Raw genomic sequence first — 12519 nt, forward strand, 5'->3', positions numbered from 1 at the left:
CACTGCACAACACAGGTGCACTCACATACATGCAGGCAATACACTCATACACATAAAATAAAAATAATAAAAATTAAAAACGAGAAATAAAACAAAGCAAAGCTAGAGAAAGGACTTTGAATGTTTTCACCAGTGATAAACATCCAAACATAGGCTTACCCGAATTTGAACATCAAACAACACACATGTACATGAACATAAAATTTGTATGTTACAGTGACCTCTAGTCCTTTACCTGCCATGTGACCTTGTACAAGAAACCTCCAAAGGGGCTGGAGAGATGGCTCAGCAGTTAAGAGCACTGGCTGCTCTGACAGAGAACCTGAGTTCAATTCCCAGCACCCACATGGCAGCTAACAAGTATCTGTAATTTCAGTTCCAGGGAATCCTATGCCTTCTGACTACTGTAGGCACTGCATGACATGGGTATACTCACACACATGCAGGGAATACACTCACACACATAAAATAAAAATAATAAAATATTTTTTAAAAGGAAACTTCCCAGGCCCCCATTCCATATCTGGAAAATGGGAACGAGGTGTGTGGGGGGGGAATGACGAATATGGTCATGTGACATGAGGCGGTGTCTACAATGCTCAGCATAGAAGGCTGATCCAGTGAAAGTTCCTTGCATGAGTCCAAGGCAATGTGCACAGGCCTACTGGGTAAAGGAGTGGCCTAAGAGCAAATGCTAAAATCTGACTGAAGGGCTTCATGTGCTCTTCACATTTACAATACTCTTTAGTTCAAAGATTTTCAGAACCAAACCAACCGTACCAATCTTCATGACAAATGACCGAACTGCTACAGAAAATTCAGCCTATTTTAAGACTGTTTCAAGTCCTCACTTGTAAGGTCTCAGCTACAGCACTGAATATCCCATATTCTTCTTTCATCCTCTACCCTGAGAAGAGGCTGACTGGGTGCTCACTTTACAGATGGGGAGGCTTGGCTCAGAGATGAAACTGAGCTCACCCAGTTCACAGGCAACCACGGAGGGTGCCGATCCAGGGACAGCCTTCCCATATGCTAACATCAGGCTGCATTCAACAAGCACAAGCTCTCATCCCATTTCCACAGATCTTGTCTCCTATGTGCTTTGAAATCAAACATATGTTGGGGCTGGAGATGGCTCAGTGGTTAAGACCGCTTGCTGCTTTTTTAAAGGACCCATGTTCGGCTCTCAACTGCCTGTTAACTCTAGCTCCAGGGATCCAATGCCCTCTTCTGGTCTCTGCAAACACATGTGGCACACATACACAGATACACACACATAAGCTGAGCAGTAAAGTCTGGCAGTTTACAAATGCAACATGGGTGAGCAGCTGAGGGCGCCTTCAGAGGAAAAGATGGGCCAGAAAATAAGCACAGAATGGGCGGGGGTGACAAGGGGCACTGATGAGTGTTTTGATTCCCTCAAAGGTTCAAGGTACCAAATTTAACTGGCACACCAAGGTTGGTAACTCATGCTCAGAGAAAGAAAAAAAAAAAAGCCATTTTCCCAAAGAGTAGCTTGTATTATCCCCAGGAACAAAAGCTCCATTTCAGCTTGTCCATTGAGCACAGGTGGGTATCTGTGAGGCTCAGGGCTGCTGAGGGTTGCAGACTACCTCCCAGCAGGACATCCAGCCCTCATGCGAAGCGCAGGAACAGCCCACAGGTGGAAGTTTCGTTTCTAATAACATGCTAAGGATCTGTGTCGCTGGTGATGGCATGCTGACTTATCAGTGTGCACAAGGAAGGTGTTATATGTGCCTGGCTTTGCATGCATCTTCTAATCCTCACACAACCCATCAGAAATAGCCCCCCCCAACCTTTCTTTTTTTCAGTGCTAGGGACGGAACCCAGGACCTCCACACATGCTTGGCAGCACTCTACCACTGAGCAGCAGACCTAGCTAGAAACAGCTTCATTCCTACCCACCATTTCATATACAAGGAGGCAAAGAGAGGAAACCACCCTCTACATGCCTTGGACCTCATCCCTGGTTTTCTGTTTCTGGCACATGCACTTCAGGGCCCCAGACTCAGGAATCAGACTATGTAGGATCATTCAGAAACCTGGAGAGCTGCAGTTCATTTAACTTCAGGCCAAGTGCCATCAGTCATCACCCTACAGAGCCATCAGTACCACCCACTGCTACGAAGATCACTGTTCCTGCCACAGCTGATCTCCCCAAGGCCACCCTGCCCGTCTTTGGGACTAAGAGTGTGCTGACATAACCTGTAGGGCAGACCCTGCTCAGCTCCTCTGTTGATCAAGAGACTCATTCTGGTGACTAGTTTGGCCTTGTGAAAACCAGGTTTAGCAGACAGCACAGGTCCAAGGAAAACTGGACAATGCTAGGGCCCCTTACTCAAATCACCCTGACCTAGCGTTTAAACTGTATTGGGCTGGACCATACAAAATGTTCATCTCCAATCATTTTTTCCTACAAAAAAAAAATGGCATTCAGTCATTTAACAAACACCTACAGAGCCCTGACACATGCCAGGGACAGTGGGACACTGTGACAGCATTCACAGCTGAGTAAGGCTATTTATTATTTCCTAAATATAAGAAAAAAACTTAACTGGACCTGCCCAAGGCTGTATACAATACAAGGTGCCCAAGGCTCAGGTGTGCTTCAGAGGAAGCTAAGGGAAGTCTACAAGGCTTGCCAACAAGAGGCTGCCCCCACATGTCAACATGTGCTGCTGCTGTCACTCATAGAAACTAGGGATGCTGGTACTCATACACAAAGACCTGTCCTGGTACCTGCCGGGTAGCACACTCCTTTAATCTCAGAGGCAGGCAGGATCTCTGTGAGATTGAGGCTAGCCTGGTCTATACTATGACTTCCAGGCCAGATGTGACTACATGAAGACCCTGTCTCAAAAAGACCAAGCAAAGACCTGCCCTGGTGCCTAGACATGGTGCCCTGCTGCTAGTGGCCTAAGACACCACTAACACTTCTTCTAGGCTGCCAGGTACCTTTCTAAAACCACACTGCACTTCCCTAAGGCTCAGACCCAAACTAACCTAAGCCCAGACTCAGGCACTGTGGCTGGACCTACCTAGGAACCTTTCAGCCCCTATAACACAACCAGCGCAGCACAACCCAGCAGGAGCTTTGAGTGGGATGGGCTGGGACCTACAAGGCAAGGGCCACGCCTAGGCTGGGGCCCCTGAGGGAGTTACCACACCCTCTGAGCTTTGGTTTCCTTATTTGCAACAGCAGGAAATGATCTCCTAGGGCTGGGCTTGAGAGAATTAGAGCTCCAGATTGTGGCAGAAGGAAGGGGACACTTGTGACTAATGGAAACCCCTGGAGAGAGTTATCAGGGGCCATAAAAAGAAGGCTGCAGTTTCCAGCAACCTCCACCTCCAGTACCACCAACGCAGGCCTCATGAACAAGGCTGAGGCCCCAAATCGAAGGACAACTGGCAATAACCACTTGCATGTGCATGTGCAAACACCCATGCCTGAATGAGATTTCATAAGGGCTGTCTGTAGGGGTATGCACTGAGGAAGCTCACAACAGAAATCGTCAACAGTGGGACAGTGATATGGATCAGCAGGTAAAGGAGCTTGCCACACAAGCCTGAGTTCAAGCAACCTGAGTTCAAACACTGGAATTCACATAAAGATGGAAGGAAAGAACCAGCTCCAGGAAGTTGTCCTCTGACCTCCGCAAACACACTGTGGCACACACGTGCCACCACACGTCATGAACACTCTTTCACATACACACACAAACACTCCAAAACTGAAACCCTCAACAGATCACACTTGTGATCCTAGTACTTGCCAATCAGGAGCTCAAGGCCACACGTGTCTACATAGAAATCCTCCATAGAGCTCACCAACCAGCACTTACGAGGCAGAAGCAGGTGAATTTATGTGAGATGGAGGCCAGCCTGGTCTACATAGTGAGTTCCAGGGCAGCTGGGGCTACAGGAAGACCCTATCTCCAAAAAAAGAAAGAGAAAAAGAGGGGCTGGAGAGATAGCTCAGAGGTTAAGAACACTGGTTGTTTTTGCAGAAGACCCAGGTTCGAATCCCAGCACCCACATGGCAGTTAACGACTGTCTGTAACTCCAGTTCCAGAAGGTCCTACAGCCTCTTGACCTCCGCAGGCATTGCACGACACAGGTGCACTTACCTACATGCAGGCAATACACCCATACACATAAAATAAAAATAATAAATAAAAATTTTTTAAAAAAAGAAAAAAATTCTCAATAGAGCAACCTGAACCCCCAGCCTAAGTCAAGTCACCAGGCAGTCAGAAGACTGGCAAACAGTTGCTGAAAACAAATCTACAACATAGGGAAAGGCTCCAGAGTGGCTTCCCCAGAGGCCACAGTGCCCTAAGAGCAATCTCTCCACCAGAGGGTGTGGTGGACAAAAGCTCCTCCTCCAGGAAACTGCACGTGTGAAACCAGAGACAGCCCTGCAGGGTCAAAGCCTCAGGCAGAGAGCCACAACACAACAGGAGCAAGCTGGACCTCAGCCCTCCATCTACTATCCACCATCCACGGCTACAGCTGAGAAAGGACCAGAAAACATTCCTGGCTTAGTGCTCCTTGGAAGATGTCTATTATTCATCTGTACCAGCAGAGACGGTACAGGGAAAACCGTCTTTCCACAATTTTACTACACTCATCTACCACATTAATATTTCAGTCAAGGACCACTTACGTATGTCACGGTGCTCCCCTAAGATGATACTGCCTGACATAGGCTGTCTTTTTTTTTTTTTTTTTTTTTTTTTTTTTTTTTTGTCTTTTTGAGACAGGGTCTCTCTGTAGCCCCAGCTGACCTGGAACTCACTATGTAGGCCATGCTGGCCTTGAACTCACAGAGATCTGCCTGCCTCTGCCTCCCGAGTGCTGGAATTATGGGCTGTCTTTTAAGTTAAAGATACTTCACTTGGCAAATACAATCCCATCACTTTCTTCTATGTAAGACCAACACTATTAAAACCAATACTGGTCAATCAGATGAGGGTTTCAAAGCAGATTCTCCTAAGGCATAAGCTCAGCAGAAGAGGAAGCTTTGGGAAACAGTTTAAGCAGAAGTTCAGGGTCAGGGGTAACAAGTGTCAGCAATCCACACCCTGATAAGAACCCTTGAGACCAGAAAGCACTGGGATTAATTGAGCCGACTGCTAAGGCTGCTGACCTTGGGTCAGGGACTCTAACTCCAGCAGTCTCAGAAGGGCTAGCACTTTGCCTCCCAGACCAGCTGGGAGGTTTAAGACAATCACCAGCCATCAACTACCCATGTGAACAAAAATAACAGCCAACACGCCTCTCAAACTTACACCATGCCAAGCATTGCCTACACTTCGCATACACACACATCACAATAACCCTTCCTCCACAGAAACCACCAGGGCAGGGAGATGGTAACTACCCAGGTCACTGCTCTGGACAAAGCAGGACTGATCATGAGGAAGATGACAGAAACAGTGTGACAGACGGCAAGAGGAAGCACAGTCGCAGTGGAGGGGAGGCTGGGGCCAGCCTGGGCTGCACAGGGGGTGTGGCTCAAGCTGGCTCAGTGCTTATATCTCTAGGGCACTCTCAGGATCTTTGACATGCCACTCCTCGGCCTGAAAATGATTAAAATGACTAGAGGTGGCTAGCATAGCATGGACTAGGCTCATAGGGCTGCACGGACTATGGAAACACTCAATTAACACCTCCTGCAGCCTCCCACACAGTAGTCTCCCTCAGCAGACTGGGCATCACAGGTGCTTCTGCTGGACACAGCGTCACCAGCAGATGCAGGCTGGCTGGCTGGTCACTGGGCTAACCAGGACAAAAATCTTCATTTGGTGGTTGTCAACAGTCTATCAAGGCTTGGCAGACACCATTATCTAGGATTTAAGCTGTACATCAATGATAAACCATCCAATCAGAATGCCTGCACAAGGAGTTCTGGGGAGCCGAAGTACCCCGCAACCAGAGATGGCAAACCTCTGCAGCTCACTGTGCCTGTTTTCCTCATCTTTCTCCACCGTCCCTTCCTTCCCATAGCCACAGAGGGGCCAGACCCTCATGCCTAGGCTCATGCCTAGGAAGGCCTCTCTCTTTGCTCCTGTCTCTTTCCTCTCCCAGGCCTCCCTACACACCAAGGCCAGAGTAGTCTTCCTAAAATACCACTGCTCTGCCAGTCTCCTCAAACTCCTACCTGCCCTGTCAAAAATGTCACTGGCTCCATGCTGTCCAGATCAAATGCAAACTCCTTAGCTTAGCAACTTGGGCGGCTGGCAATGAACACTTTCCTCGCTCTTGTCTACCCTGCAGTCCTCAAACTCACCAGGCTGCCTGTACGCTGACCTTGGCCTTTATTCAGAAGACTCTCTGGCTGACTTGCGCCACTGTCTTCCTCTTCCTCTCTACCTGGGCAAGGTCTTCCTGGGTCTCAGGTCCTGGGTCTCACTAGCCCTAAACTGGCTGATGCTTGGAGTATCTACAGGGCTTTCTGGAGGAGGTGAAATGCCCAGGCCACAACCCACATGTGGCGCGTCATCCATCTTTCCCATTACTGAACCCTTTCCCCTGTGCTTAACTTGTGTGTGAATCTTGCTTCCTCGCCTGAACTAGAGGTCAGGGACTGTGGCTGCTATTTGTATCACATACACTTGGGGACCCAGAATAGGACCCACAGTAGCCATAACTCCAGCTTACTGTGTGGCTCTAATATGTTAAATATGCTATTTCCGGACCAGAGAGATGGCTCAGCAGGTAAATGTGCCTTCCCCAAAGCCTGAGGACCTGAGACTGATCCCCAGGCACCACATGGTAGAAGAAGAAAATCAACTCTCCTGAAAGTTGACCTCTGACCTTCACACACATGCCATGGCATGGCAGTACACGTAAAATAAATAAGCCATTTCCTTTTCCTGGTGTCCCTATGAAATACTGCCCTCAAATTGCACATCAAAATACTGAGGTGAAGAAAGGGTAAAAGCCTCATCTAAGTCTCATACTGAGTGACAAGCAGGACTCCATTCACACACCCCACTCTCAAGTCCATGTTCTGTGCAGCAGGCAGCAAAGGAGACAGTCACCTCTGAATCTCACTCAGTGTCCGGAAGCACTTCCTGAGTGTCAGGCAGCCAGGGCCAAGTGACAAGGCCCAAGGCCCCTGCTCACTCAGAGCTCCTAACCTTTCGGCTTAGAGGAGGGTAAAGACCCTTTGCTCAAAAGGGGCTCCACCAGCACAGACAGTACTCAGCTGACAGGGAACCTGTCTTCAGAGGACAAAGAGCCTCAGGCTAGGTAAGGAAGTCCTCCATTCAAGGCACAGCCCACAGCCGAGTATACTTCAAAGCAGCATGAGCAGGCAGTAAGGAGTGCAGACTAGGGGTCCAGCTCTGAGGTCAGAACACTCAATTCCGCTACTCTGTTACAGCAGGACCAACCACATAAGCCTCTGCACCTCAGCTGGAAGATGATGAAGATGATAGTTAAGATTTATATAATTACCTGTTAGGTAACGTTCAAAGCATGTGTCAAGTACTATCTCATTTAACCCTCCTGTGAGGCGGCACATATTAGCCTCAGGCAGTCTGGCCCAAAGTCTGACTTCTCGCCCACTGCTGCCTTCTGTCCAAGACTGAACCTTCCTTATCCAGCGGCTGCAACCCACATTCAACAGGCTACGGCATCTGGCAGAGTACATGGCACGTGGCTAGGGCCCCATAAATGTCTCCACCTTCTTACACTGAAACATTAATCTGTAAATACCCAGGTCTGGAAATGGCCCTGCACTAGCAGATCCCCAGACCAATGAGCTTGCGGCGGCTTCCTTCGGGTTTCTAGACTCCACCATAGTTGGAAGGATTGCTTCAAGGAGATGGACAAACCCTCGTAGCAAGGGTCCTGTGGTTCAATGCTTCTTAGAAACCCAGAGTCCCACACAGGAGTCCAGAGTTACACACTGCTACTCACACTGATCACCTGACCTTTTGAGTTGCACATCTGTGTTAAACAAAACTGGCTGAGCTACATAACCTCAGTCACGTTTGTGGATCACTGAAGATCCTGGGTCAGTGGTCGTAGTAGCCTTCCACAGTGCTACATGGAGAGTGCCTGGGGTGTGCGGCAGAACAGGCTGCAAGCATGTGCACTTCATTCCACTGCAAGGGTAGGTGGGACAGCAGCACACCGGGAAACCCCAGAGTGGAACCTGGCTCAAGCCCGACCTTCTCTTCCATCTCCTCCATTGCTCATACATGCATATAGCTTTACAATTATATTAAACACTTCCCTCTTAGACATTAGGGAAGAGTGACAAGGACTCTCTCTCTCTCGCTCTCTCTCTCTCTCTCTCTCTCTAACACACACACACACACACACACACACAGGCTAGACCTCAACTTCTTCAGTAGCTGCATAGCTGGGATTCCAAGCCACAGCCTTCAGTTCTAGATTCACACAACAATTAACCCTTGGAGGCTGCAAGGACCATAGATAGCCGTGCCTGCCTTGCTTACCACTGTATCCTTAGCACACAAGCAGCACACAGCAGCCGCGTGCACGCGCGCGCACACACACGCGCGCGCGCGCGCACACACACACACACACACACACACACTGAAGCAATGGTAGCCCATACCTCATACATGCAGTGTGCCTCTGCATTTGCTCAACAGTAAGGTGCCTCCCAGTCTGGCAAACAAGGTTCCGAATGGTCAGGAACCTGCCATCACCTCCCTGTGCTGTCCATCAGCTGCTCTCTTTCCCTTCCTGATGGAATGTAACAGTATAGGACTTCCAAGTTATAAACAGGGAGACAGAGCTACCTTCAAAAGCATGGATTACCATACGTTAATCTCAACTATTGACCACTGACTACTTTTTATAAGCATTACATCAAAAAGAGGCCAGCTGGGTTACCTGGACAGGACTGTATACACCCACTGGATCTAAGTTGAACTTTTTTTTTTTTTTTTTTTTTTTGGTCTTTTTGAGACAGGGTCTCCCTGTAGCCCCAGCTGTCCTGGACCTCACTATGTAGACCAGGTTGGCCTTGAACTCACAGAGATCCACCTGCCTCTGCCTCTGCTATGCCTGGCTGAACTATCTTTTAAAAAATTTTTATTACATTATTTATGTATGTATTTGTGGGGGAGGGGGTAGCATGTTAGCACGCGGGGCCCAGGGATCAAACCCAGGTCCTCAGGCTTGGCAACACACGCCTTTACCCACTAAGCCATCTCTCTGGCCCCTGAACTATGTGCCTTATTCACTGGAGACCAAGGCATACTAGTGTCCTACTCCCTGGATTTACTTTTTGACAACTCGAGGAGCTTCCAACAGCAAAGGCATCTGTGAGCTGGAGTGACGGCTCCTGAGGGGTTTCCCTGGCCTTTCATGGCTACAGTCCCACCAACAAGCACCAACAATGTAACTCTCACAATAATAACCCCTAAATTAGAAGCTAAAGCTCTGCTAGGCAAAGTGCTTTGAAATTGTGGAGCACTTAGGGGTTAGTGGTAAGATTACTGCCTGCTAAGGAAATGCAAATAAATCTCATTTGCCTGAGCATTCTTAACAGGGAAGGTGAAAGGATTCCAGGAAAAATCATGGACTTCTGTTTCAAAGTCAGATGCAGTTTTGAATCTCAGACCCCTATTTCCCAGAGGGCAAAGCTGGGAGCTAGCTGTTTTTCCTACCATCAAGCCCACTGAAAACAAAAATCATGGTGGTCTTCATTTATTACCCACTTCCAGCCTGACCAAACTATCCACACTGGGTTGCCAGATCATTCAAGTTAGGAATAAATATGACAACAAGCCATTAGAAAGTACTCAGGAGCCTGGGGAACACTAAGAACAAATTAAAGAAGGGCAAGTATGAAACCCAAGTGGCCAAGTTCAGACACATCCCAGCAGAGTACTCTAAGCAACTTCCTGTTTTCCTTTTTTTTAAGAACTCTCTTAAATAGCTGAGATTACAGGTACGTGGCACTACGCCCAGCTTTCTAAGCTGTACCTTTCAGTGCCAGGTACCGTTCTAGGCTCCAGACAGACCGAGACAGAAACACAAGACCCAAGTCACTGCCTTTAAAGAGCTCAGCCTACAGCAATGCACTACTGTGTCTATTAGACATTTCCTAAGAGGAGGATCTGTACACAGTTTGCAGATATAAACACTGCCCCTCCCTTGCCAGGTTTGAGCATCCCATCATTACGTTTCTTAAACAGTGTCATTATATCAGACACATAAGCAAGGTTAGGTCTGGAGCCTGCCAGGTGTGCTTCTGCAAGCCAAGAGTGGTTCGTCCACAGACTGAGCACTGCCTAGAATAAGTTTCACTGCCCCAGCAGTCACCTGTCAAAGGAACACAGTCAATGCCTGGAGGACTGGAGATTAAGAGCTCTCTCACACAGGTGAAGCAGTATCGTCTTTCCACGCCCATCTTTTCACTAGGTCCCAATGAGCATCAAGTACATGGCTCTTTGGAAACCTCAGGTGCTCTTCCTAGATCCTTGCCCTCACTTTTCTCTTCCATGTGGAGGACTGTCCTTCCCTCTAACATGCTGCTGTGGGCAGCCCCATCTGAGCCCCACTCCACCATCCTCTTCTACTCTGAGCACACGCAGGATTTTAAAGTCCTCACCCAAAACTGTCCTGGACAAGTCCTTCCCCACTTAGATCAATATAGGGCCCAGCCCTGCCCACAGGCCAGTTTTCAACCAACAGCAACAGTAAGAAAAGCAGTATTGCCTATGTTTTTATAATCAATACATAGGAAGTTTATTAGCTAATCTGAATTAGTCACCAAGTTCAGCTGCAGCACCCCGATTAAATAAGGAACTGGGATCCTCAAAAACATCTAGAGCCCAAAGTCCAGTTGCAAGCATCTACAGATGGCACCGGAGTGGAGACCCTAGAGGCAGGTGGGTGGCCTGAGCTCTCCCCAGATCACTCTACAAAGCTTCCTTAACCATGAGGGACCCTTCCACCTAGGTGCTGGGTCTGGTCCACCTACGTGCTGGGTCTAGTCCACCTAGGTGCTGAACCTGCTCAGCACACAGCATCAAAGTGGTCGGAGGGCGGGCTTATGTGTGGAGGCCTCAAATCACTTGCTCACACAGTGCCTGCAGTCATTACCAAAACAAACACAAGTTCAGCTAGCTTTCAGCCCTGGAGAGTTCGGCTCACCGGATCCAAAGCACCTCCATAATCAGCAGTCCCAACTCTTACTAGCTGACAGTTCAGGGGGAAAGGGAAGCTGCGCCTGCTCCGGTGCATCCTGTCCACGCTGTAGAGATGGACTCTGAGCTTGATGCCCCTAACTCCCCACGCGCCCCAGGGCCTCACGAGAGCGATTGTGCGCTCATCCCTGTCCACTGCGCTTGCCCACCCTCAACCTGCTCTGCACAAGGCGCACAGCACTGGCTACCCAGGCGGCACGGAGGCGGCGGCCAAGGGAAGGGCCCTGCTTTGCCTTCCGGGCACACAGATGCCGCCCTTCCCTCCCTCCCTCCTTCTTCCCCCCACCTCCCTCCCTCCCTCCCTTGCAGACTCCCAGGAGGCCTCCCCAGAAGGGGCAAGCCTGGAGCCTGGGAAGGCAAAGCACTCTGGACCACCCCCACCCCGGCTGGGGCTCTCCCCCGCTTGCCAGGGGCTGTCTAGCAGGAGCGTCCTAGGAACAGGGGGAGGGGACACCTGGGGCGGGGGCAAGTCAGGGAGCAGCAGGGTCGGAGGCGAGGGTGACGAGGGCAGCGCGGGGCTGACGCAGGGTACGGTAAGAACAGGGAGAAGTCTGAGGGAAGGGGATCGGTGGGGGCAGGGAGGGCCAGGAGGGGACCTCGGCAGGGGAGAGGTCCAGACTTAGGACCACGGAGAGAAGCTCCACGGCATGAAGGAAAACAAACCTAGACTAAGGACCCTGGAATGGGGTTGTCAGGGTACAGGCAGAGGCCAAGGAGAGGGGAAGAGAGTTTGAGGAGGAAGGGGCCTAGCTTGGGCCATAGCACAGCTCCTAGCCTTTGCCTGGGTCCAATGGGAAAGGGGAACCTAACTCAGGCCACGGGGTGCAGGCAGAGGACTACGCTTGGGAGGGGGGTGCTGGGACCGGTCATGGGGGGGAGATCTAGCCCGGGTTCTGGGAGAGGCTATCCAGAACACACAGGGAGACTTGGGCTCCAACTGGAGCCAAGGGCGGGGGCAGGGGATCGAGGCAGGCGAGGCAGGGTCACTGGCCACCCAGGCCGCTCGCCACCAGCTCCTGACCCCAGGGGTGGCGTCCACCTGGAGTCCCAGACCCCGCCCCTCCCCCACCCCGAATACCCACCCTCCCCGGGCGGAGGGGGTCGACGGGGAAGGGGGACGCGAGCTGCGGCGGGGTCCCCCGCGCCGGGGCCGTAGGGGAGTCTCTTTACCATGGTGGCGGCGGCGGCGGTCCCAGTCCCGGCGTCTCTGGCTCTCCCCCCCGCAGCAGGGCCCGGCGCTTCCACTTCCCCGGGTGCCCAGGAGTGAACATCCGGGTCAGCGCCCCCCTCCCCCCCC

The 12519-nt window shown here is 50.5% G+C and overlaps 1 protein-coding gene across 5 annotated transcripts in view; it reads right to left on the reverse strand.

The window, feature by feature from the left end:
- Positions 1-12513, reverse strand: part of Capzb (capping actin protein of muscle Z-line subunit beta) — a 130821-nt gene extending 118308 nt beyond the window's left edge. For 2 of the 5 annotated variants that reach the window (XM_008821835.2, XM_008821834.2), the window contains exon 1: positions 12393-12513. In XM_008821835.2, the coding sequence (XP_008820057.1) occupies positions 12393-12395 (3 nt within the window). In that variant the 5' untranslated portion in view covers positions 12396-12513. Of the gene's footprint in view, positions 1-11169; positions 11359-12392 lie in introns of those variants that run through there. The other 3 variants (XM_017795283.2, XM_029558025.1, XM_017795284.2) reach the window with 2 other exon arrangements.
- Positions 12514-12519: the final 6 nt, after the last annotated feature.

This window comes from Nannospalax galili, unplaced genomic scaffold (genome assembly GCF_000622305.1).
Source record: "Nannospalax galili isolate Female #2095 unplaced genomic scaffold, S.galili_v1.0 scaffold1688, whole genome shotgun sequence".
Lineage (NCBI taxonomy): Eukaryota > Metazoa > Chordata > Mammalia > Rodentia > Spalacidae > Nannospalax > Nannospalax galili.